Source organism: Phodopus roborovskii, unplaced genomic scaffold, assembly GCF_943737965.1.
Source record: "Phodopus roborovskii unplaced genomic scaffold, PHOROB, whole genome shotgun sequence".
NCBI lineage: Eukaryota > Metazoa > Chordata > Mammalia > Rodentia > Cricetidae > Phodopus > Phodopus roborovskii.
Window position 1 is genome coordinate 25,345,890 of NW_026126482.1, and position 27,656 is coordinate 25,373,545.

General features: G+C 40.9%; 1 protein-coding gene across 3 annotated transcripts in view; it reads right to left on the bottom strand.

The window, feature by feature from the left end:
* Fars2 (phenylalanyl-tRNA synthetase 2, mitochondrial) overlaps positions 1-27,656 on the bottom strand; it is a 415,828-nt gene that overhangs the window by 263,487 nt on the left and 124,685 nt on the right. For 2 of the 3 annotated variants that reach the window (XM_051194440.1, XM_051194439.1), the window contains exon 4: positions 22,498-22,629. The exons of the other annotated variant lie outside the window; for it this stretch is intronic. In XM_051194440.1, coding sequence (XP_051050397.1) covers positions 22,498-22,629 — 132 coding nt within the window. The remainder of the gene's footprint in view (positions 1-22,497; positions 22,630-27,656) is intronic. 3 annotated transcript variants of the gene reach the window in all.

Sequence of the window (27,656 nt, forward strand, 5' to 3'; positions counted from 1 at the left end):
AGACAGAAAAAAAGAAAGTTCATCTGTTTGCATTCTAATGCATCTCAAGGACCTGGGAGAGTACCTAGCACATAGTAGGCATAAAAACAATACTCGTTAAATGAATGAACAAGACTTGAGGCATGAAGGCAGTTGTTATCTGAGCATATAGCAATCATAAATATCACCTCTAAGTATTTCCGCTTATAACTAAGGAACTGTAGAGCTGTCAAAAGATCCCTTGAAGGTCACAGTAGAGCTGTGGAAGTGTTAGTGGGTTTAACTGGGTCCACAACTCCTGACGCAAAACAGAATGCTCCTTCTTCAATCCATATTCAGACCCTTACACTTTTCAATACCCTATAATTAAGGGCAATGAAGTTAGAAAGGAGGAGTTTATAGATCTCCAAAGAATTTTATTATAAAAATGATGCGGGACTACATGGAATATCAAGGTAATAAAAACAAGTATGAAGGATGTGTGAAACCACCTTAGTCTGGGTCAATGAATGAAAGCCTTGCACTCTCAGTTTTACAATGCTGCTACTTAGAATTCCTGAGATTCCCCCCATTAGTCTGCTTTGTAATGGTTCAGTAAGCCACATCAGACATTCCTCAACTGACACTCTCACAGTCTGCCCTTACCTGCTGGCTCCCTGGAGACTAACACATACCCAAGCTTCAAAAATTCTCCCTTGGTACTAAAAGTGTATATATTTTGAAAGATAGTAAATAGAGGTTTGTGTCATCTTTGGAGTAGCTTTTTGGGATCTTCTCCAAAGATTTAAAAATCAAAAAGCTGCTTGGTAACCATCTGCAGGGTAAAGAACAAGTAACAAATAAGCAGCCACCAAGGCAGTTCTGATGGCGAGAAGGGAAAGTTGTAGCAATGCCGATACTGTTTATAAACAACTGCCACACCTGCATCTGCTCCACTCACTGTGGGCACGGCTGGAGAGAGAAGGGGATCAGGGGAGAAAAGTCAACAAGACCCCTGCCCCTGTGGCACTGCAGTGCTGGAAAAGGGAGGCTAGAATCAGAGACACCAGCAAAGACATGATCACAGTTGTCATTCAACATTAATGCTCATACAGAAGCTAGAGAGGCAGCATGGTGGTGACCCTCGGGGTCCTCTGACTGACACAAGCCATCCTGGCAAAGAAGGTGAATCAAAAATACTGTGCACGGGAATGCCACAGGCCAAGGGGATGCTGGGCTTGTTATGCCATCTGGCAGTCAGGACCAGAGCACAGCAGACTCTGGGGCACTGACAAGGGCCTATGAGCAGTGAGAAGGCAAACATTATGCATAGCAGATCACCATCATGAGACCATCCCCTGAAAAACAATCCTTTATGTTTGTACAACAGTACAAACAGCTGGAAATGAAGCAAGGTTAATCAGGACATGAGGATTAGTTGATAGCTTAGCATTTAGGAATGACAACAGAAAAATCATGTCTACAAGCCCAAGGAATGGATGGTAGATGCATTAATACCAAATGGGAATAACACAACCTAAATCTAATCATGTGAGCTAAAGAATCTGGACCTTCCTGTATAAATAATAAAGTACACAAAGCAATAACATATGAGTAATAAGGTGTGTGTGTGTGTGTGTGTGTGTGTGTGGCCACTAGAGCTGTTGAGCTTCTCTGGTAAGGCACTTAAACACTTTGGTTGCCCGAGGCACCTGGCAACCTGTCACACACAATACTCACCAAGAACTGACTGGCAAAGGTAACAGACAAGTAACAAAGAATTGCAGATGCGGGCTGTAGAGATAGTTCACAATTAATTCCATCATGTGTCATAGAGAAAATCAAATCCTAGCGCTCTAGTAAAAAGTGCAGGAGTGTTGGGAAGAACTCTCTGAATGTCACATCACTTATATTATAAAATGTTCTGCCTCACAGAGAAGGGGAAATTTCCCTCAGCTTTCTGTGTCAAGAATGCTGTCTTCCCCGAAAGAGTTTTTATCTTGCAGACACTATAGATAGTATTAATGAATCGTTTCCCTCTTCCCTTTACTTTGGAGAGCTGAGAAGCAAATATATGTCTCTCTGTAGCAACACAAAGAAATGTGTCTCTTTGTTGCAAACTTGTAATGGCTTCATTATTTTCCTGTTCTTATTTCCCCTTTATCTCTCGATTCTCATTTCATCCAGATATATCTATATCAATAAATGTCACTGCCTCATAGCCTTAATGTATAAAATTGTGTATAAAGAAATCTGTAAATAACATTTAAGCAAAGAATGCCTTAGAGCCCCACAATTTACTCTGTGGTGAAGCCTTTGGTGGTTGTTTTACAAAGCAATCTACAATTAAGCTGATTTCCAATCAGAATACAGGGGGTGGCTCCTTGTGTCCCCTAAGAAAGCTTTCAGAGAATGCCATGATCAAACAGTTTCAGAGGTCTGTTTCCCACTGCTCACCTCCCTCAGCCCTTCACAACATCTGTCCCCTGTCTGTGACCCACCAGTTCTACTTCTGCAGCTTTCCAGAATCTATTTCTTCCTATGACTTCCCATTGTCGTGGCTGTAATTCAAGCTCTCATCTTTTCTCTCTTCGGCTAATGTGGATGTTCCTGACCAATATCCATCTCCCAGCTCTGCTCCATACAATCTGTCTTTCAGTCCACAAATGTAGCTTTGTACCAAAATGTACCCATCCATCCACTCACTCAATAAATTTCTAGTGAAAATCTACTAAAGGTTAGGCATGTGTGAAGACTTGGTGACAAGGAAATAAAAAAACCTGTCTCTTCTCTTAAATGGCTTGAGAATAGTGCAAAAGCAAAACAATAAACTACACACTACAGTTTGACAGGCAAACACTAAGAATCCCCAAGGTCCTGCTGGGATGCGCTGAACAGCAGGTGTGAGGCACATTCACAGGCTCCCTGACCCACAGTGCAGATACAGGCAAGATGGAGGGCAGAGAGCCCAGTGTGAGGGTTCATGCCACTAAACCTAAGCTGCAAAGGCCAATCAGGATGATCGCAAGACCCAGATCAGCCTGGGCAACATAGCAAATTTGAGGCTACCCTGAAGTATACATTGAACGCTTTTCTTAAAACAGAAAAGAGTGTTAAGCAAATAAGATGGGCAGAAGCTGGGGAGGAAGGACCTAGCAGACCATTCTATTTTGCCACCATTTCTGTCTTCAAAAATAAGACAAAACAAAAAACCTCCAGTAGTGGTCCAGTTCCAATCCTGAACCATGGATTCTATGACACAGATGCAAAGCCATTGCCCTGCCCAGTGTATTCTCAACTCCTGTTCCATCACTATGCCTAGCAATTTCCTAAAGGCCCCAAGCAACTCGTATCCATAGCCAAACTCACTATTCCCCCTCAACCAGTGTGAGACTCCCACCCCACCCACGCAGCCTCTGAACCTTAACATCCAAAGCCTATCTTCTTCCATGCATTTTAATGTCACAACTACTAATTATGAATTAAGTATGGTTCCTAACTCCAAAGGTTGGAACTTTATTGAAATAAAATGCAAAATAGCCATTACATTAATTATAAGATATGAAAGTGTCACATGATAGTAATATCTACAAAATAATTACATCACTTCCATAAAAATATACAGCAGGAGACCAGTTGTTAGGGTCAAATACAGAATCCTGCAAATGTTTAAAAAAATGGAAGCAGCATTTAAACTAATCCTTGTTGGGTAAGTCGTGTATAACCAATCAGAAGAAACAGCCAAGCCCCTCACTGACTACTTCTATTTTCAAATCCCACAAAGCCTTGTCCAAAGAACAAACTAAAAAATGAAGCACATATAAACATAGTAGATTCCAAAATAAAAAATTAATCATGTGAGCATCATCCATAACTATGAGTCTTAAGACAAATCTAGGAGGATTTTATACTAGCCCAATGCTACTGAGACAAATGCCCCTATCATCTCAGGTGCAGATTAGGATCCTCAGTTAATCTGCAACTAGCCATTTCTCCATGAATTATACAAAGCAAGCAATGTGCTCCAAATCTCCAATTCTTAGGACAGTTCAAGAACCATCACACTGACTTACTTGAGTATTAAATACAAAGTAGAACATGTTTCCTGGAGACAGGAATAATTGAATTTTCATGAAACAGAATGCAATGTTTGTTCATTCTATGTAAACATATACAGATTGCAAGCAAGGCTAGATTAATTCCTTCGAAGCACACTAGATTTCTACAAGCATAATGAAGCTGTCTGGGGTAATAAAGACTTGGAAGTCAACATTTGATGACTTTTTCATTTATTTCTGTATACCTGAAGTGGCAAGATAAAAATGAGACAAAAACATAGGACTTTTATATGTAAATTAATACAAACTCTTCCAGGAAATACACAGAAAGCTGGGAATCAAAGCAAACTACATATACACACACAGAGGTCTCAGAAGCTTGAAGCTCTTCCAGCACCTGCAGTCAGATCAGAACACTAAGTCACTACCAAACCTTCCCTCATATCCTTCCAGGAAGGAAGATGAGAACAAAACGACAATGTGGAAGACCCCGAGCACCTGCAGAGGTGATGACTGAAGATGTTGCCAAAGGCATGGACGCGCTCTCCATTATGCCATGTATCACCAGTGCACTACTAACAAGGAGTCCGGTGTACAGTTTCTGCGGTGCTCAGCTCACATAACCGGCCACACAGCAAGCTAACTCCACTAATTATGCAATGAAAAAGTCCAATAGTCAAAGACATGGAGCTGCACACAGACATGTTCAGATCAGCTCTGGGCATGTGTTATCCAACTAGTACAGATTACTCACCAGCAAGTCTCCTGGAAACAGACATACCCAAGACAGCCTGTCCAAGGAGAGCCAGAAGGATGGTCTGGAAGAAAGAGGAGCCACCTGGACAACATGAGCTTCAATGAGGATACACCCAGGTTTTCTGCAGCGCACAGGCAGTGCAACTCAATAAAACTCTATGGGAAGTAAGTTTCGTGCTGCTTTAGGAAGTTCAGGTGTGAATTGGTCGCCAATGACTCTAATCTAAAAACAATGCTTCAGCAAAGACAAAAATGCTGTACTCATTAGTACATTTGGGTGACTTATGAAACAGAATGAGGAAGAAGAGGTGTGGAACTTACATGGTTCTATACTGCCCAAGGCCCTCTGTGTTCATTATTCTTGGAAACATCACAACTGGAACTAAATTATCCTTCAGTCTGTAATTATGATGCCCAGGCTGTTGCCTATTTGCATGGTCTCCTCTAAGATGCTGCCACTTAGTTTCGCTGTCTGCCCATTGTCACTTTCATCCCTGTCCTATCATGTAGATTTCTAGATTTTCCACTTGGTCTCCTACCCTTTGAATGGGCTGTTATACTCACACCATTGCAAGACAGACTCCGAACATCAACCTCATCTCATAGTCTCTCTACTTAAGTTCTCTCAATGGTTGGCTCCTGCCAGTAGAATGAGATGTGTTGGCTTTGTTTTGCATGTTTGCATGTTGGCTCAGTGATTGAGTGAGCACCTGCACAGCAGCTCACAGCCAACTCTAACTCCAGTTTCAGAGGATCCAATGCCCTCTTCTGACCTCCATGGGCACCATGACTGAACATAGTGTACAGACATTCAGACATTTATGCAGGCAAAACACCTATATACATATCATAAGTAAATTTTTTCTTTAAAGCACAAAAATGAAGACCTGACCCTGTTTAGATGCCATCCTAGTTGACTTACTCCCCATGCCTATAGATATACCCTACCCTAGCAGGTCACCCCAGAACATGCACAACTGCCTACCCCTCCCTATAATACGCTACATAGGGAAAAGATCTGTGCATCAGAGATACATCACCAGTTACTCAACCTTGATGCTCACCCCCCAGCAGAGAATCCAACAAAAGACAACTTTACACAACCTCTCCAGTAATTACTTCATCTCAACTATTCCTACAGAACAATGGACATCATGCCTTCCTCATCATTCTCACTCCCAGACTGTATCTCACTCCCAGAAGTATCTCAAAGGCAGATACTTCTCCTGTGCTGTGCCCAGCATCTAGAACAGAGCCTGCCACACAGATGCTCACTAGAAAGGTAGAAGGGATCTAGACAGAAGTTTTGGATATTCATGACAGACTTTGAGAGCTTTTCCTTAATGCCTTTTTAAATCCCAAGTGCTGTACTTGCACAGGTATCGCATCCAACCTGCCAAGTAGGTATTCTAAATGCTTGTGTTGATACCAGACATTTGTTACCCTAAGGACACACCCATAGGTAAAATTTTAAGACTATCTCATAGTTCCTCACTCCTTTCCCAAAATGAATTTCTATCTTCCCCTTAGTTTACTGTCAACCTCAGTAGCCAGTACAAGTGCATTCTTTAACTTTCCATCTTAGGGTGTCTCCCATGAAGGGATTGGTTTTTTTATTTGGAGCAGACTGTAGGAGGGAGATATGTAACAGGTTCCCTGGGCTAGTACGCTTAGGAAAAGCCTAGTACTCACCTTTCACTTAGGATAACCTTGTAACTCAGATGTCCTAGAACCAAATACATACTGTTTTCAACTCATCATTTCCCACATTGAGAGCTAATAAACAACACTGTGTGCATGCATATGTGTAGGTAATACCTAATAATATCCAAATCCCAAAAAAGCCAATTTAAAGTCATAATTTTAAAACATAGCATAAATTATGTCTGATGACAATACCTCACACCCCTCCCCTATCCGCAGCAAACATATCAGGCCATTTCATGATGTCGCTGCTTCTAGCCTAAATTATAGAAATGAATCTTGAAAAAAAGACACAAGAAAAGATCTTAGTAGATTGTGTTTATCCTCACAGTACCATAAATAATTCCTAAACCTCTAAAATTGCCTTTTTACAGGGGAGAAAATAAAATTTAGCCACTGGGAGCACATCACACCCGCCTGCAGAGCTGCTGAGATCCCATAAAGCAAGGGCTCCATAAATACTTTACATACAATTCAATTATATGAGCATTCTAGTTCTTCTATTTTGTTTTATCTCTGAGAATTTCTTTAAAGGGGAAAAAGAAACCTCCTTAGCCGACCATATATAACAAACTGTTCTGGTCTGTAATTTTCTGCATGATAATACAAAACAAAATGGAAGGCCCAGTTGACATTTACAAATGCTGGGATATTTAGAAGACCATACTCTAGAACTGGAGAATCTCAAGGAAATCTACATACACTGTCTTAGGCTACTCATTTTCAGTGAAGAAACTTAGACTCACATGACTTGCCCAAGACCTGTAGCCCAGAAAGCAGGCCCTTGTCCTGACACCAAGGCCCTCGTGTTCTCACTAACCATCTTCATTGGCCAGGATTACACAGAGCAGCTAAGAGCACACTGGAAAACCAGGTCCCCTTCCTTCCCAACCCTCTGCTTCTATGAGCACAGAAAAAGAAGAAGGAAAACCAAAGACCCTAACAATTACCATGAGGGGTGAGAGGATGCTCTCATGGGCCCTGCCATCCATTCTAGAATTGTGTACAGGCACTAATGATGAGCTAAACACTGACCTACACTCAGAGTATCACAGTAATCAAAAGAAAAAACGGAACCTGCGCCCTCATAAAGCAACTATTGTAGTGGCTTCTGAGTCTTCTACCTGTGACTGGGTAAATTTAAATGTCTGAACTTTTACTTGAAGTGTTATCCAATGTTCTACCACTGTCACAAAATACTTAATGTAATCAAATTAGACAGGAGAAAGATTTATTTTGGCAGCTTGAACCCTATGGCCTCTTTGGCCTGTGGTGAGGCATTATCTCCTGGTGGGGCCACTTGGAAAAGAATTAGGGCCCACCATCCTCTTCAATGGCGTGCCCACAGTGACCAGAAACCCCTCTTAGGGTCTCCCTCTTCAAAGTCCCACCACCTCCTAACTGTACCCTGATCCTAGTATACTGGTCTCTGAGGAATACTTACCCAAAACCTAGCACAATCCCCATATTAGTAGCATGTAAAAATGCCCGAGGAAGCAACTCTCCAGATAAACTGCACTGCTAACTCCTGTGTGGCTCACAGAACCCAAAAGTATACCTTATACCGACATAGTATTTCAGTGGCTGGTGGACAGTGAGAAGGAAATAGAAAAACTCCTACTCTTTTCAGTAATCCTTCCTACCAACTACAGAAGGAAGTAAGGTAGAAATGCCACGTGGGCGCCATAAGTAAGGAACAAGGTTTTTTCTGCCCGCCTCCTGGTCTTGTCCCACCGCCATGCCAGCCCCAATTAACACACTGAGACAATACAAACACCAAGTATATTTTGTTATTCAGTAATGGCATCAGACAACAAGTCAGTACAAAGTCTCAGGGCTTGTGACAACCACTAGGCATCTCTGGGGCAGTGTTTTAGGTTTGGCACCTGGACTAAGAAAAGTCTATGAGCCTTTCACTGTTATAAAACCAGCCAACTGCACAGGGAATATTCATTCCCTGTCTTCTTACCACATCTGCTCATATCTCAGTGGCCAAGCAGTTAAGAGGGTGAGCACCAAATCAGCAGGACAGAGAAAAAAAATGTGGACCTCCCACAGCAGAAAATGTTTCAAAGACACAGGGCAACATGGACAAAGGAAAGAGTAGGTGGTTGAATAAAATTACAGATTGGAACAATCTAAAAAAATCTAAAGTGGTCAAATCTACAGACTTCTTACTTGATACATTCCAGTCAACGTCATCAGTTTGATCACATGGATGGGAAGGGAGTAGGGAACTGAGGGGAAATTATGTTGTACAGTCACCAAATATACAAAATTTTAGGTGAAGAAAATAAGAGGCCTAGGTGGGCATTCGAGGCACATGCCTTTAATTCCAGCACTCAGGAGGGAGAGGCAGGCAGATCTCTGTGAGTCCTAGACCAGCAAGTTCCACGACATAGAGAAACCCTGTCTGGAAAAACAAAAGAAAAGAAAAAAGAAAACAAAACAAAAAAGAAAAGAAGAGGCCTAGATGTGTTCTTCTGTTTTCCCAGGGTACAGTGTGCAGAAACTCATCTGCCAACACTGGGCATGCAGCACACAGCAGAACCGCTGCAGAATGCAGCTGGGAGCAAGCACGTGCCACAGTCTGAAGCCAGAGTCGCAGCCTTCACTTTTACAATAGCAAGAGAAACACTGGAGGGTGGCTGGATTAGAAGCAGGATTAGGAGGAACTAAAAACTCTAGGAAACGCATCCAATTCCCTGCAAAAGGCATAATGGAAACCTCAGGCGAGCTCCAAGCTACATTCCCTAATCAAGCAAGAGCACCCTAAAACATACCTTCCCAGCCAGGAGAAACAGTCACAGAAGGTGGGGCCAAATCTGACAGAGCACTGTGCAACAGAGGTGGATGCCAGAGAGGGTTAAATATTTAGAATCCAAGTATTGAGAATATGAATGATATGATGATAACATGAGAGACATAAAGCTGCCACGGCTAAGCATGCAAAGCAGAGGGGTGATCTGCATGGAGCTTGTCAACTTCCCCCCACTCACATTTCCTACAGAAGGGGATTTTTTCAAGAATGATTGAGATATAAAGAAAACAAAGCTACTAAGGGAGAACCATATGTATTTCACACATATATATGTATGCATATATATATATATTTACTTTTATGAACTAGCAACTAAAAAGAGAGAAAAGTCACAACCCTGTGAAATAATACATAAAAATAACAAGTGAATATTATCTGATATAAATGTAAAATGCCTACAAATCAGTTTAGAAAAAGAAATGGGAAGCCAAAGCCCAGCTGAAAATGAAGAGAAAATGATAAATGTCAAATAAACACATAAGAATGTGTTCAGTCATAACAGGAATCAGGTAACTGAGGACCACAGCGAGCTATTTTTTACACTCCCCAGACAGGTGAAGCAGAACAAGGTTAGGTGCTGAAGAGACAGTAAGCAATGAGGGCTTTCAAGTGCAGTCTACAGGCAATACAAAACAGGCAAACCACTTTAGCAAACAATTAGGTCTCTCTCACACACATACACATGCACGAAAAACCCTGAAGACGCTCCTAAAAACTGACTTTGCAATTAAAACTCTGGCCTGTACACCCCTGGAGGGATTGTGTATGAGCAATCAAAAGTGCAAACAATCAGGTATCCTTTAAGAAGAAATAAACTCAGACATATACACCCAAGTGTGTTTACATAGTGTGAAACAAATAAAACCACAACTACACCACACTGGAGATGATCTCATAATGTCACACACACACACACACAAATCACACAATTATATACAGTGTTACTCTACTGGTAAAAATGTATACCAGGTTAACATATTTTGCAAAGCTCTATGAAATCCAAGGTAGAAACAAAATGCAGAATAGTGCGTGTTGGCAGGCGGGTGAGGAAGAAAGGAATGAAGACAATGCCACTGAAGGAAATGCAGGCATTTTCCAGAGATGAAAATAAAAGTATGACTTGAGAAGAGAGAATAAAAAGAAAGCATGAAGATCCCTAGTACCCTTTCAAGTGGTATCAGAAAATCTGCGGACACAAACTACTGGAGCATGTTCTACCACATTAGTGACAATAAGTAAGAAAAACAACATTGGCATAAATATCTCCATCATTTTAAGTGTAAGAGTAAATAACTGATCATGTTCAGTGTTGCCCATGAACACAGTTGGAACAGAAACAATGCCAAATACCACAGGTGCTTTTTCTTTGCATGTGTTTACCATGTGCTTCAAAGATAAAAGAGCCACAGATTGTACTTACCTGAGCTTATCCCAGACACACACAAAAGAAGTTCCCAAGGGAACATGAATAAAGACTGCTTGCAGTGGCCAGAAAGTGGCCAGAAAGAAGTGATCACAGTGCCATGTGATTATTAACAAAGTTCATATTCAGTGATATGAAAGACATTCCTGCTATGTGCACTGTGAACAAAACAGGATAACACTCAAAGAGTGATTCTACTTTTATGACACGTGTAATTCCACAGAGGCATGGGATCGTAAACTTATTTATGTGATTAAATTTTTGACATTTGGTTTAGGTGACCATGGAATTAACTTTCAATCTCTTTTTTTATATTTATTATTGTTTTTTTAGTGATTGCAGAACACTCTTACATCAGAAAACCTATTACCTGTTTAAAAATGGAACGCTATATCCATATTTAAACAGGCAGTCTGAAAATACACAAAAACAAATGAGTGCACACAGGACTGACATACACTAATGGGCTTTGAGGAAGGGCAGCAAGAGGGCCAAGCCTCCGAGCAGGGAGCAGCTACAGGGAGGTGAAAGAAAGGGATGGGGTGGTGGCAGTCAGACTGAGCTCAGACAGCCTTCACTTACTTTGCCTCAGAAATACACTAGCCTGAATCCTGATTAATAACACTGACAGACCAAATACACAAGCGGTACCAACACAACCACATGTTTCCATAGTGCTCACACACTTGTATCATGTAACTGTCCTTTCACCTGAAGCATCTGCACAATCTTACCTTCAGGTCACGTCAGTGTACCTCTCCCCCAGATTAAAAACAAAAGCTCTGGGCATGTAAACAAAACAGCCAGTAGAGGACTCTGGGAAGCAAGCCAACAGAAAATTAAGAAACATGGCCAAAACCTGGCAATATGATCCCCAGCAAGCATTTCTTGGTTGGTCTTTCTTTCTTTCTTTCTTTCTTTCTTTCTTTCTTTCTTTCTTTCTTTCTTTCTTTCTTTTGACTTGTGCTATTATTGCTCTAAAGGTGATTCCAAGGGGCAGAGCCAACGAGGCAGTGGACATTTGGGAGAGACCTGTGTCTGTATGCAGAGCTGAGGGTTTATGTGAGTGGCACAGAGACTGTCCCTCACAGAGAGGGTCAGGAAGCAGATGCTCTAAGTCTATATGTGTAGGAAACCCTCACCCTAAGTGTCAGTCAAAAGCCTGAGCAGCACACGCTCAAACTGTCCAGCCTGGAACGTGAGCCTCTTTCCTGGGTTTCAGACTAATCTGCAAAGTACTTAATTCAGCACTGCAAAGACACTGAGACGTGAATGCTGTGCACAGAGGTACAGTACTCAGATCAGCCCTGCAAAGACATTGAGACATGAACCACATGCACAGAAGTACAGTACTCAGATCAGCACTGCAAACACTGTACACAAAACACACCCAAGGTTCTTTATCTACTGAAATCCCAACTGTTGCCATGGGATTGTAACTGGACAAGCACATATACAATGCCCTCCCTCACACAATACACAACCAGTGCAAAGAAGCAGAAAGGCACAATCCATTCCACACAGACATCCAGCTCAAGACGACCCGGGGACTGAAATTATCAGGCACTATCTTTAAGGTGACTTATAATTTTGCTCTCAGAACAATTCATTTTGTAATAATGAAAATTAAGGCATTCTCAGCAGAAAATGGAAACTGTGAAACACACGCAAATATCAGTTACAGAGGAACAAAAACGTTACAGAAAAAAGTTACTTGATGACCAGAGCAGCAAAAGTGAGGTAAGAGAGGACACAGCCAGTGAATATGAGGTTATACCAAGGGTTAATCAATCTGAAAGACACAAGAGAAAGAAAACAGGGGGGAGGAGAGAAGGGGATAGGGAAGGGGTGGGTGAAGGGAGAGGAGAGAGGAGATGATGGAGGAGACAAGAGGGTCCAGAGGTCAAGAGTTCATCCAGAGGACCCAGATTTAATTCCCTGCATCAACATATAGCTTCAAAGCATCTTTCACATAGTTCCAGGGAATCTGATGATACCCTCTTCTGGTCTCTGCAGACATCAGACATGCAAATGATGAACTGACACAGACACATACAAGCAAAACTCTCATACATATAAAAAATAACAATAATTTAATTTTTTTAAAACAAGGATCTCTGTGGAGGAACAAAGGAGAAAAAGGGGTAATTAAGTAAATTCAAAGAAAACTGTATGTAAAAATGTGAAAATCACATTCCCGAAAATCAAGAATGTAAAAAATAAAAACCTTGCAAGTAACTTAAAAAATGAATAATACAACACACTGTAGAGATAGACAGACATTTATCAGGCAATTGAAAAGGTATATTTAATATAACATAGGCACAATACATTTTTTAAATTGCTAAGAGAAAGTAAAAAGCCACCAATCCATAAGTCTGTGTTCAATAAAAATATTCTTCATGATAAAGAAGGGAAGTATGTGATGGGGCTGTCCTTCTGTATGCAGTGAATATATGTTCATCTTATTGGTTGGTGAATAAATGTTGACTTGGCAGTAGCCAGGCAGGAATAGGTGGGGATATCAGACTAGGAATGCAGGGAAGAGGAACACATAGACAGACCCACCAGAGAGATGCCATGTAGCTGACAAAGGAGTAACATTTCAGAGCTTTATGGGTAATCCCCAGCATATGGCAATACATGGTATAATAGAAATGGGTTAATAATTAAGAGAGTGCTATCCAATAAGAAGCCTGAGCCATCGGCCAAATAGTTTATAATTAATATAAGCCTCTGTGTGTTTATTTGGGACCAAATGGCTGGGGGACCAGACAGGACAGAAACTCCATCTTCAGATGTACTCAGATAAAGCCAGCCTAAGGAATTTATCACCAGCAGACACAGCCAGAAAAAAAAAAAAAAAATGCCAAAGGAAAATTTCCACACCAAAGGAAAAGAGGTAAAGGATTAGATACACACTGACTAATGAAGTTGTCAATGGACCCAAGAGTAATCAATGTAAATGTAACAAAAAAAAAAAAAAAAAAAAAAGATAATTAAGGAAGGATATACAATATTTTAATATAAATATGCTTCAAAAAAGAGTTGCCATAGATAAAAATGTAAATCTCACAAGGATGAAAGGAACAACTCCTCTGCAAAACAGATGTAGAAATATACGAACCTAATAACAGTGCCAAAGAAAAACATAAGGGAAAAATTGAGAGTATTAAAGGACACAGTATACAATTCCATAATCACAGTAGAAGACATTTTTTTTTTCTCAGCACTAATACTAAGAAGAGAAAAATCAGCAGGCATTGAAAATGTGGACAAAACTAGGCAATTATTTGGATGTTAATGACATACTATCATGAATTTCTACTCAAAAACAGAGCCATGTCCACGCAAAGGCTTTTACACAGATAGTTGTAGCAGCTTCATTCTTAACTGGGAGCACAAACATCCATGAAAAATTGAATGTGTAAGCAGAATGAAGTGTAGCTAATAAAATGAAAGGCAATGAGCTCATATAGCACTGACTGATACATCAACAGAGGGAAAACTCAAAACTGCTGTATGCTAAGTGAAAGAAGTCATATATCAAGAATACAAACTGACCACATGACAGCAATTACAGAACATACTAGAAAAGGAAGGCTGAAATGGCAGAAGCTATATATAGATGATGGCAAGACAAGGTCAAGAGCAAACAAACATGCTGATGATGAAAATACTATTTGTCTCGACTGTGGTTACATCATCTAGACCAAAATTAGGGAAATATTCAATTTATCCAAAACAGAGCATTTTCAAAGCATGGTGATCCAATTTGGGAAGTATCAGTTTACTATTGGTTGGCTCAGTATTTTAGACTAGGGATACAGTAGCTTACCATGATAAGAATATGTGGTAGAATACACTATTCACATCACAAAGTCAGAAACAGGAAGGAGCCTAAATCCCCTTTGAGGGAATGCCCTCAGTGACCTAACTTTATTTCCAATACACCCCACACCTAATAGCACCAACCTGGAGACCAATCCTTGAATACCTGACTTTTAGGGATATTCTGGATCCAAATTACTATGTTGTAAGATTACATGGAAAAGGTACTTTTTATTATTTTCGTAATCTCATTGTCTAATACCCTCTCTTACATTTTTAAATGCTAATTATTAAACAGTATGTCTAGTGTACCTAACAAGCCAAGGCTATACTAATGCTGATGCCCCTTAAAATCTGATTAACTTAGACCACTAACACTAAGCCATGGAGACACCTAAGAGATGAGCTACCAAAGAGGGACAAACAAGAAAAAAGCCTCACACTAACACAGGAAAAGCAGGATAGGAAGACCAACTGGGAAGTGGTCTTCCCATCACCAGCAATGATGACAAAGGTAATTCCTGGAAAATAGGAACCTAACTTATCCTGAGACACATTTCCAACCTCTATATTAGGTATTCCATCCTGAGATTTTCCTGATAATCATCCCATTCACTGTGCCTACTACTTATTCCTCTGCTACAAATACTTTACACATGGTACCATTATCATTTTTATATCTGTGTGTCATAATAGTCTCAAATGGACAATAATGACTCTATTCCCTATCAGCCCTAGAAAGACTACAAGAAATGTTTTATACACAAACAGGCAAACAATAATTGTGTAACACAAACTAGAAACTGATAATGGATTTACAAAGGTTTCCCAAGAGCCCATTTTACAATTCAAGAAGGAGGCAAGGAAATTGTATGCCAGAGCTCTCTACAGGAACACAACTAACAGAATGAACAGGTATATTAAAAAAGGGATCTATAAGAGTGGTTTACAGTCTGTGGTCTGGCCAGTCCAACAATCACTATCTCCTCATAGTAAGGCCAAGAGCCTAGTACATGTTCAGCCCATGAGGCTGGGTGTTTCAGCTGGTATTCAGACTATGATGGAATCTAGAAGTAGGCTCAAATCCCAGTGAAGAAATAATTTAGCAATGGGACAGATGAACATGCCAGTGAGAGTGAGGGCAAGCAGGTAAAAATAGAAAGCTCCATTATTCCTTGTCCTTTCATGTAGACTGTTACAAGTAGATGTGGTACTGTCCTCAAAGCACCAGGGGGTGCATCACAATTACTAAGTCTAGGAGACTGAAAGTCACAGCAAATAACACAGAACATAAGGAAAAGAAAAGATACAATTGTGTGAACGATTTGGGGGGTGGGGAATGCCCAGATTTAGGTAGGTCTTCTGGTCTCAAATAATCCAGATTTAAGGCAGACCATTATGGTGATATACTATTTGTAATTTAATAAGTATCAGGATGCAAAGCCAGCCACACTGCTAGGCAGTGGTAGCATATAGCTTTAATCCCAGGACTCAGGATGGATCTCTGGGAGCACAAGGCCACCCAGGGCTATGTGAGAGTGAATCAGTCTAAAAGATTAACAGAGCTCACACCTTTGATCCCCGCCCTCGAGAGGTATATAAAAGACAGGAGTACAGTGTTTCAGGCTGCATTCTGAGATTTAGTCTGCAGCCACACTGTGAAGCAGCAGCAGTCTAAGGCTTGGTGGAGAGTTCATGGAGACAGGATCACCCCTTTTGGACTGAGGTTGAGGTAAGAACCAATGGCTGGCTGCTTTGCTTTCTGATCATCAGCTTGCACCCCAATCTCACTCTCTGGGTTTTTATGTTTCGTGTTATAGGCCATCCCACCCCAAATGATCAAATCAAGGAAATCTCTGACAGGTGTACACAACTACTTAGGTGCTAGTTGACTCCAGATGTGGTTGAGTTAACACGCCCATCAGAGGCATAGGTTCAGTGTTTTAAGTTATTTTCCACCACGGACCTTTCTCTTGGCCTTGATCTATGTATATTCTTCTGAACCTCACAAGGGGTCAATAAATGATAAATTCCTTCCTGGAACAATCATATCCAGTCATCATCACCTAGTGATGCCTTTAGATGTTTGCATCTCATACTCCATACTCAGAAGCAGCCTGAGTCATCCCAGTAAGAAACTGTATAGCATTGGGACATGACTCAATATTGCCCTCAAAGCACCTGGGGGTGTGAGTTGGTTAGCCAAATCATCAGAAGAAGTGACAACACTCACATCACAATTACTAAGTCGAGGAGTCTGAAAGTCACAGTGAATATATAAAACATAAGGAAGAAAAGAAAAGATACAATTGTGTGAACGATTTTGAAAAAGGAAAAAAAAAATGCTCTAGACATGAAAACCTATATAGCAAAGACAACTAGAGTGTGCATGCAAATTAGCAAGCTCATCTCATGATTTAAGACTGTGCATGGTAGAGACAGAGGCCAGAGGACTGCCTGCTGCTACCACTATAATGAGCACATGGCTGGTGGAGAAATGGGAGAGAAAGAGAAGCAAGCAAGAGCAGTCCATGTGCTATGGAGAGAGGCACAAATGCAGATGTGACAGGGGTAAGGAACAGCCTGATGGGAGAGGCCTGCACTGCCACCTGAGACCATGCGAGATCTAGGCCTGTGCTGCCACCAAGGGTCATGTGTGGGTTCGTGGCCCTATCACAGATGGGGTCTCTGGTTGATGTCCCTGGTCCTTGTTACCACCAGAGGCCATGCAATGCCAGGGGTCTAGACTGCCACCTAAACCATGTTGACATCCTCGGCCATGCTGAACTGGCCATGGGAGAGCTGGCCCCACCCCTTGCTGGGCTCAACAAGCAGGGAAGCTGGCCCTGTCCCTTACCTGAGGCGGCAGTCAGAGCAGGGGCCCCAGCTGATGAACTCAGCTACCAGCCAGGCCTTCATCCAGGGTTTTGAGTTAGCCCACCCCAACATCTACCCCATCCATGAAGGGACCATTCCTGCCCAACTACAGTCACAGATCTCCATGGCTTTGGACAAGAGCAAGGATATCTATCCAAGAGGAGTTTTATGAGGGTACAGTATTGACAGTATACCAGAAGACAGAGGCCATGAACCAGGTGAACAACTTATTACAACAAACATTTGCAATTAAAGCAGACCAGGCAAAAGGGTATTGCTGTGAGACATACAGCAGCTCCCAAGGCCACCATGAAGAAGGAGCATGTGCTAGGAAGGGAGGCTTTTCTTTTGTTGGGGAAGCTAAAAGGGTGGAGGACAGACATGGAAGAACTAGGAAATGAGTGGATTGGAATGCATGATGTAAAATTCACAAAAGAATCAATAAAAACATGCTAAGAAATCTTCACTGCCTCACAGGAGATACATGGGAGGTGGCAGAGCCCTTCTTCTACAGTAACTAATTAAAACACAAGTGAAGATTTGTGTGTGCCCCGTGTGTTCCATTAGTTCCCATTCTTCATTTCATGTTAAGAAGAACACTTCTTCAAAGTCAATTTTTGATCTTGGCGAAAGCATGTACTTCACTGTTTAGGTAGCATCACCTGGTTGCACTCTTAGTTTGGTTTCTATTGCTGTGATAATGACCATGACCATAATCAACTTGGAAAAAAAAAAAAGGTTTATTTCACTTTATAGTTTGCAATCCATCATAAAGAGAAGTCAGGGCAGGAACTCAGGGCAGAAACCTGGACGCAGAAACTGAAGCAGAAAACATGGAGGGATGTTGCCTACTGGCTTGTTACTCCTGGCAGCGTCAGTTTGTTATCCTATACAGCCAGGACTACCAGCCCCGAGAAGGCCCTGCCCCCAGTGAACCTGACCCTCCCAAATATGTCATTAATCAAGATAGACTTGCCTACAGGACAATCTGATGAATGTCTTTTCACAATTAAGGTTCCTCTCCCGAGATAACTAGCTTGTGTCAAGTTGAAAAATAAACAACCATGACAGTGGTTAACTACTATCAGAAAGACAGGCATGTGGCACAAATAAAAGCAAGCTAGCTATTTGATGAGGGTCTCCTGTCTTAGACAAAATAAAAATGGGAATTGTGGCAAAATCTCCCTCAGAGCTTTGCTAGCATTTTTATAGGAGACATCATGAAAGGCATATGCTCTGAACTAGCAGTACATAATCAGGACTCAGATGATGTCTGCTACTAACCATCACCGCTTCATCATTGGCGCCTTTGCTTTTTGGTGATCTAGGCACTTAGCCAATCTTCTACAAGAACCACAACTGGTATGCACCGTGTTGTCTCTAGTTTTTTCTTAAGCTGGGCATGGTACTGCGTACCTGTAATTTCAGCACTCATAGGATTGAAGCAGGAATTCAAAGTCAGTCTATACTGCAAGTTTAAGGATCACACAGGCTACATGAGATCTGATCTTTAAAATGCCAAAACAAAACACAAAGTTCTCTCCTAGGAGAGAACGGACTGTGGAGGAATGAAGAAGAGATCAGGAAGGGAACTCAGAGACCAAGAAAGGGGGAACACGTAGAGGAACAGGCAAACAGCATGGCCAAACTATAAGGATGCTGTTTACACAGCCAGTTTCTTCAGGATGTAGATACACAGGAAATAAAATCTCTTCTATTCAGCAAATAATATCTGAAGTTAGGACTGCCAAACATATAGTTCAAAATTTCTATCTATAGAAGTTCAAACGTATTCAAGTCTAAGAAACCAGAAGGAGTTTATCACCCAAACTTCAAGTCCAAGCAGCAAATCCTACACAGACTTGCTTTTATAACATCAACTCTTCTTCCACTGCTTCAGTCTCCCTCTCTATAAGATACTTAAATTTTGTGCAAACAACTTTGCAACAATTTGAACGCATCCTATCATCATTATACATCACTGGATCATCATTCCATTCTTCCTTTGCAATTATTTTTAAGGATATCTGGCAAGGCTCAACTTCCAGGTCAGCAGGGTCATGGATGGACACTAATGACTATTCTCAGCCATCAACTTTGAAAAAAAAAAATCACAAAACTTATAAATGAGGGATTCCCAAGGAACAACTGTTACCAAAAGCCAATTAGCCATGTTTTCTGTATTAGCTCTGGACCTCTGAGAAGAAACGTTAGGAAGAAAGCCTGGAACTCATTCAAATCTTCCTGTTTAAATAAAAGGCAAACAAAAGGCCACAGGAACATCTGAAGTCCATCTACACAGGTGCCTTCAGATGAGTTGTTCTCAATCTGTGGGTTACAACCCCCACAGAGGTCACATATCAGATATCATGTATATCAGATAGTTACATTATAACTCATAAGTATAGCAAAATTACAGTTATGAAGTAGCAATGAAAATAATTTTATGGTTGGGGGTCACCATAACATAAAGGAACTGTATTAAAGAGTTACAGCACTAGGAAGGTTGAAAAACTCTGCTTTATGCTTAACACACTTAGCATTTTGTTCTCTACTAAAAAGCACAGTATCGAGCAGGAGAGATGGCTCACCCATTAAAGGCTAGGCTCACAACCAAAACTATAAAAAGCACAGTGTCTACAGGCTTCCTTCCCTTCTTATCTGTCTTTGTTTTCCTCTCATATATATTATCCACTTAAAGGAGAATCGGGACACAGAGATAAAAACAGATAAAGAAGTAAGGAGTTCTCCTGAGTAGGAGACAGACTGTGTCATGGAAGGCAGCTTTTGTAGTGCTTCCAATTACAGAGTCCCTCTGTTGATAAATGGCTCTAACTATTAGCAAAATTCTGGATATTGCAACATGGAAAACTAATCTCTACCGAATTGGTACTGTATATCAGACATCAGACTTTTCGTTAAACATTTTTTCATACATTGCCTCAACTATTTTTTACAAAAGGTCTTTGAAAATGACATCCCTGTGTCCACTTCAAATACAAGGAAACCAAGCATCACAGGACATGAGTAAAGTGGCTCTTATACTCAGCTGTTGTAGATCAGAGCTTTAACAATCAGCCTGAGATTCTGAACACCCAAGGGCCATGCAGGACTTTTACTCTCAAGCTCTATTTCCACCCTTCATCCCTAGGTCAGCTTTCCATACATAGGAAAGCTGTCTAGAAAGCTTTTGGCTCCGTGTAGAGATCCCCTGGAGAAGAAAAGCCAGGGAAATCTGGACAGATTCTGGGGCTCACCTGGATTCAGATCATTTGTTGTGATCATCAATCATGTGGTCACATATATACATGGTACAACCATGAGCTTTGTTAACACTAACATGGCTGAGATGTGGTCACTGCCCTAAGACTGGAAGACTTTGGGCTACGACAAACAAGCTGAAGATAGCAAGCCTTCATTCAGATCTGCACAGTTGTCTGATTTAGATTTAAAGATCCAAAACTCAACCTTCAGAAAAACCAAACAGCAGCATTTCCTGAATATGCATCTTTTGAAGAATCATGAGTACAAAATTATGGGCAGCAGTCTGATCAGCTCACTCTCCCCTACCTATCTTTAATCCTCTTTCCCTCTTTCTCAACCACCCACTTCTTCATCCCATAAACACTCTATAGCCCTATTCTTGCAGAGGCAGATTAGAGACTGGGGCTTCTGCCTCCTCACATGTAATGTCTTAGGAATGAATTCTTTCTTTTTTCAAATTCATCATTTTAGTGATTTACTATCCGGTGAAGCAGGCCTCACTCAGCAACAAGAATAAGAAGAGGGACCAGGCATTCAGCATCTTACCCAAGAGTTCCAAAAGTCATGCCCCCTTCTTTCTCCTGTCTCACCTCATCATGAACTAGTACCATGCTCTTATTCATAGTCTGTCCAAATGTATTAGTCACAAAGAATGACTTATTCTTATCTACTCTGAAGCAGAGGGCTCTGCGCCCAACCTAAGCCAAAAATTGTCTTTTAAGACCACAGGCGAACGTACTTTTTCTAGGGCCAAAATGCAGAGGGTGGGGGACACTGTGGAGGACAAGAGCATAGAAAAGCCCACATCAATTCCTCTCTATTTGGCACTTCACTGACTAATCTCTCAACATTAACTAAAAAAAAAAAAAAAAAAAAAAAGACTCAGACTCAACGATATGTATCTAATGTATCTATATACATATACATATTTATTTTGGTGTGTTTGAGGCTGTTTTGTTTATCACAAGCTGGTCTTGAATTACATGGCTGAGGATGTCTTTGAACTTCTGATCCTCCTGAGTACTGGGATTACAGACCTACATCACCATGTCCAGGTTTATGTAGTGCCTGGGATCAAATCCAGGGCTTTATGCATGTTAGGCAAGTCTTGACAAACTAAGCAACATCCCTAGCCACTAAAAAAAAAAATTCTTTTATAATTAAATTCATATAGTCACATTTTTAAAATGAAGAGTTCTGAAATCAAGTCTAAATGGTACCATTTTTATTAGGCAACAGCCCCCCCCCCCAGAAAAGAGCTGCAAAGAGCTTTCTCAAGTTTGGTTAGAATTTAATTAGATACATGTCTTTCTTTCACTTGATGGTAATACCTTTGCTGACAGTGGGGAGCAAGCAGGTAACATGGGCCTGTGTGGTTTTATTCTGTGCTATAGTGTAGTTATCAAATCTCTCCTCAATTCTGGTTACTGAACTGAATGCAATAAGAACAAAAGAGGATTATATATTAGCTTTATTCTTGAATAGCTGGGAAGACAAAATGCACTCATGTGACACATATCTAAATGCCTTTGGGCCAGTTACAAAACCTTCCCCTACCCCCTAAACAAGTAGACAATCCTAAGATCCAAATCTAGCTGCCAAGAGCTGACAAGGGTGCATCTCCAAAGATAAGACACATTTGCAAAATGAGGAGTGACGAGCACAGCATGAGAGATGGGTCTCCTGGGCATTCTTGGAGAGGCGGGTGATGCTGCCCCTAATGAAATAATTGTAGGTGATTATGCAAATGAGAATAGAGAGGTCTTCTACAAAACCTATAAAGGCAGTGTGGAGTTCTTCCCTACCTGAATTGACAAGCTGCTGCTCCATCACTCCACAGCCAAGGACTTCAATCCATTCTCCACCAAACTTGATCTCCAGCTCGAACGAAGGATGGGTAAAGGGAAAATAGCAGTCCACCCACCGTACCTCCAGCCCTGCAGAGAACCAGAGGAAAGGTACACACAGTCATGAGGTAGTCTACCCTCACTTGGCATCAAATTTGTCTTTTAGCTAGTTACGTCAATTACAACATTCTAAATAAATCAAACAGCAAGCAAGCTCATTTGCAATATGCTGGGGCAAGACAGTAAATACTAAAACTCATGAAAAACTGGGCACATCTTTTCAAAAACAAAAAAGTCTTACAGCATTCCAGGACCCTCTTAAAAGAAAATCAGTTAGTTGTTGGTTCTCTGTAATCACATGGTTGGGACAGGATTAAGCCTAGACCATGAAAAAGTGGGATACTCTGGTGATTTCTGTAAGTGATAGCAGCATGTTTGAGTTAAAGAAACTATGCCTTCCAATTGACTGACCTCCAAGTGTCTACGTCAGTGGTGAAATAACAATGTTGGGTGTCCTAAATTCAACTGCAAAGCACTAAGGTGGCATGCAGAGAAAACAAAGTGAATCACTTCGCTGTGCACAGGCTCCTTTCTGATTATATGCTGAAATTGTTGACTTCTATTCCATCACGCCTGATGCCAGCTCAGTGCTCTCACTAAGCCCAGAGCTGTTGTGGGATATTTGTACACTATGGAGATATATTGCTGTGATTGATGTGACAGAAATCTGAACAGCCAATAGGTAGGCAGGAGAGATAGATGGGACTTCCGGGCAGAGAGAATAGTGGGAGAGAGAAAGGGGTTTCCAGCCAGACACAGAAGAAGCAGAATGGACAGTATATTCAGAAATGAGGTACACCACATGGCAGAATGTACATTAATATAAATGGGTTAATTAAGTTATAAGAGCTAATAGAAACAAGCCCAGGCTAAGGCCAAGGTTTCATAATGAATAAGTCTCCGTGTCACTATTTGTAAGCTGGTAACATAAAGAAAAATCTGCTAGACAGAGCTCATATAGCACACTAATCCAGAGCAGCAGTCCTTACAGAATGACTTCCAACCCTATGCTCTGGTCCTAATCTATACGCAAGTAGATTCAAAATACACATTTATGCCTTCTTCAAATCCTATTATCAAAAATTGCCCTTCGATCTGGCACAATGGATCTATTTCTACTAGCTCCCCATTCCTGCTGCTGGGAGTCTGAAGAACTTAGTGTAGTATGTAGTCTGTTCCCTGGCTGACATCTGCAATACATCAACAAACTTAAAGATCCCCCACCCAGTTCCAGAGTTCTGTTTTTACAAACCACAAAGTTTAGCTGAGAAAAAGGAGATCAACTTTCACTCTCCTAGAAGTGCATGTTGATGGTTTTGTAAATTATTAACAGCTAACAAGTTAATAAAACAAAGTCTTTCAAATTTAAGCAAGACATTTAAAAATATCAAACATTTTTCCTACATTAAATGGCAAGTGGATTTTAATATATCAACAAACAAAAGGCAATACCTTCTAAATGTCAGAATTGATCTTCAATAATCAATCAGAAATGTGGTACTTTTGAGCAATGATATCATTATTTAGCAAAGAAAAAGATTAATGAACTCAAAACAATGATGACTGAGACAAGCAGAGGTGACCTGAACACAGAGAGCACATGGGAAGTCCCTTGGTGGCTTGATGGCCCTATCATGAACACGGAAGAAACGCAACTCACCTGAGTTCCTGTCCCTTGCTGAGATGGTCCTTCTCTTCCTCTTACTGGCAATTCCACAGAAACCAACCCCCAGTGAATTTAAGACACTCTATTTTCTTGCTCAAGACCATCTGACTCTGAACCCCACAGAAAGCAAGACACTTAATAAAAAATGGAAGTGCTAGTAATTGCTTCCATCTTCTGAGCACCCACTAGACCTCTGCAGTCCTGTTTTGCAGAGAAGGAAAACCAAACAGAGAGTTGACCTTGCCCAAAGTCACATACTAGTGCAGGTAACTAAGCCAAACCCAGGTCTGCTCTACTCTAAATTCCTAACCTTGACAATTTAAACGTAATTCCCTGACCATCAATCAAAACTTAAGATAGAAGCCAGCTGTGATGGCACAAGATTGTCAACCCAGCACTTAAGAGACAGAGGCAGGGGCAGGCCAGCATGGCCTACACAGTAAGTTTCAGATTAAGGCTATATAGTGCAACTCTGTTTTAAAACAATAATAATAATAAAATCACATAGAAGCAGAGTCATGAGACGTGGTGCCTTTTCTGTGAAAGTGAAGTTTTCAGTTGTTCTGTCCAACATGAAATTTCTTTTTCTAGTTAACTGCTGTCTGTGATGCTGACTAATTTTTGTTAATAATGATAATTTACTTCCTCTTCTGGTATATACATGGCATAATAGAAAAACATTCTTCTATACATGTAGAAAATACACAAACTGACAGATATTGACATATATGTGTGTGTGTGTGTGTGTGTGTGTGTGTGAATCTATAATCATATTCAAGTTTAAGAAAAAGCCAGGAATACAGACACACATCTGTATCTCAGCAACTTCTGAGACTAAAGCAGGAAGATATCAAGTTCAAAGTCAGTGTAGGCATCTTAGCAAGATCCTGTTTCAAAAAAGTTTTTTTTAAGTGTGTGGTGATGTAGCTTACTGGCAAGAGTGTTTATCTACTATGTGAGAGGCCCTGGGATCGAGCCCAGTATTAAAAAATAATAACAATAGTAAAATCTTATATCCTGAATCCCCACCTCCTTAACAATATTTCCCATCACTCCCATGGCATTTGCACCCCCTAGGATTTATAAGCGCCCCAGCACACAGAATGTACTCCTCTGTTGCCATGTCAGTCTAAGATTTGTTCACACTGCTGCATGTAGCAATGGGCACTCATTTCTAGTGCTGAATAGATCCAGCCAGCCTCTTTCTAATGGAGAAGGCCAGGCTCCCTGCTCTGGGCCACTGGAGAAATGTCTGCAAGTCACCTGCTATGGCCAGAAATGTTGAGAAGCTGCATGTGCCAGCAACTGGTTATCTTCAGCTATACTCCAGGAAGGGCTGTGTACACCTGTGTACCTGCCCCTGGACAAGCCCAACAATCCCTAGAAATATTTCTATTAAAAGTCCCAGAGGCCATTCCGATAGCAAATGAGAAGTGTGCGATGCCTCTGGACAGAAAGCTATTGGTAGGTGTACAAGAAAACAAAAGCATTTTGTGGCCCATATAACTCCTAGCAGACAGGGACAGGTCGTGTAATGAAAGCAGTCGATGAAAACAAGATAGGTGTACATGTTTTTTTTTATAGTTGGATTGAATTCTACCAAAAACACCACTGAGGGTTTACATTATGATCATTACCATATAATTATTATCTAAGGGCCTATAACATGTTAAGAGGATTCTACACAAATCAATTACATTCTATGACCTTTAAAAAAAAAAAAAAAACTGTTTTGAGCAGGCTCACTAATGTCCCATTTACAGACTTGGCAATGCAAAGTGCAGCTTTCACCTCAAAAGGAGAAAGAGAAGAGTTTAGTCTTAGGCCAAATAAGAGTGACCACAGCCCCAGAATTCCAATACCGTGATCTATAGTAGTACAATTTCATGGTATTTCTGTAATTACAGGAAAAAAAAAAAAAGAAAGAAAGAAAGAAAGAAAGCCTGCATCAAGGCACTTTTTAAAGACACTAGTGTAGGCATCAGGTAGGCAGTTACAGCAAAGTATAGAAATCTCCACTACAGGTTTCAGACTCTATCTGATGACTCTTTGGGTTTGATGGAATCCACTGATCTATAAAGTTAATACCTCTCAAAGGATTTTACATGACAGTCAAAGGGAGTTGGGTAGACACACAGCTGGACATCATATCTATCTTCTAAAGGGGCTGAAGATGGCCCAATGCACTTTGGTTCTAGATTGCAGTATTCCAGCTCTCCAGGTTCAAGGACTTCTAGTTAGTCTTGCAGATTCTTTAACATAGGTGTGGCTATACTCTGGGAATTTCACACTTCAAATGTCATGGGCTCCTACTGATCTGAGACAAAAGCTTTAAGGCATCAGTAAGCATTCAATATAATAGCCAGGGCATCCTGGAGTCCCGGGGCAAAAGGGCCTCAAGGGGGCAGGGGCTTAGGTGTGGAGACAGAGGCTTGCTTGGCTGTGTGGCATGGGTAGTGGCACCACGGCAAGGATTGAGGCCTAAGATCTCTTGCCTCCAGGACCTCTTCTCACTGCAAGGCTCTAGTTTTATCATTTCTTCTACAACTATAAGGAAAGTTGTTGAAAATTCCTGCAACAGCGAAAACATTTGTAAGGCCTTCCCAGCACTTTGCATCTTCTCTTGCTCTCTTAGGCTGAAGACCCTAGCCACCATGATCCCATGACCTTCAGGTTCTTTTCGTCAGTCACCCTACAGGTGTCTCTTTCATCAGAAATGAAGGAGACTGCTGCACACTGAAGCTTGTTTAGAGCAAAGCACACCCAGGCAGGAATGCCAGCCAAACCTTCCAAAGCTCACAAATATGAATGCAAGTAATCTGCATGGCTGAGACTGTGGGGCCCAAGAGAAACTTTCGAAGACGGTATGGCTGTACATCAGGAGGACTTGAATGCATTCACTACCTCAGATCCTTGCAAAGTCCCTCTGACCTTGCTGAGAATACAGAGCCCACATCCTCCATCTCTTCTGCTCCACCAGCTCTGAGCACTTCCTTGGTTGCTATGTTCACCTTCTTTGCATAAAAAATGGTGTCAATCTTCCAAACCCCACTTCTGAGCAGGCTGTGGCTCTATTTCAAACCAAAGCAGTAATTATAAAATTGCATGGTATTAGTTCATATATAATATTGGCAAAAATATGCCATATTCTCTTATATAGTTGAACAATTTAAACTTGTTATTTTGACACATGAAGTGTTATTTTTAAAACACTGCTAACAGAATCATTTATAGAAAACCTAGATATTAACACTGAAACATATTTTCTTCTTGGTTTTTGTCGCTCACTTTTAAGATTGTTTGTTAAATGATTTATTGAATACTTCAGTATCAGCACCAAAATATACTTTGCTTTGCTTTTCTTATGACTTCAACATTTTTGTATTAAACG